The 306-nt window shown below is 54.9% G+C and overlaps 1 protein-coding gene across 1 annotated transcript in view; it reads left to right on the plus strand.

Annotated features, from left to right (window-relative positions):
* Positions 1–102: 102 nt before the first annotated feature.
* EMH_0042290 (uncharacterized protein) overlaps positions 103–306 on the plus strand; it is a gene marked incomplete at both ends in the record, with an annotated part of 4,214 nt that continues 4,010 nt past the window's right edge. The window contains one exon of the mRNA XM_013495719.1: positions 103–304. Coding sequence (XP_013351173.1) covers positions 103–304 — 202 coding nt within the window. The remainder of the gene's footprint in view (positions 305–306) is intronic.

Here is a 306-nt window from a genome sequence, read left to right on the forward strand (position 1 = left end):
ATTAAACCTGCTGCTGCTGCTGCTGCTGCAGCTGCTGCTGCTGCTGCTGCTGCTGATACCTTTTCATGCTATCCAGCTGCAGCAGCTGCAGCAGCAACAGAGATGAGTGCAGCATCAACTGCAGCGTCTGCGGTGGCAGCAGATACAGAAGCAGCAGCAGCAGACGCAGCTGATGCAGCAGCATCCGAAACAGCAGCAGCAGCAGCAGCAGCAGCAGCACCTGACGCAGCAGCAGCAGCAGCAGGCAGCAGCAGCAGCAGCATGTCGATGAGTTTAGATTTGTTGAATTCCCCTTTATTAGATTTA

Source organism: Eimeria mitis, genomic scaffold (genome assembly GCF_000499745.2).
Source record: "Eimeria mitis Houghton genomic scaffold, Emh_scaff1715, whole genome shotgun sequence".
Lineage (NCBI taxonomy): Eukaryota > Apicomplexa > Conoidasida > Eucoccidiorida > Eimeriidae > Eimeria > Eimeria mitis.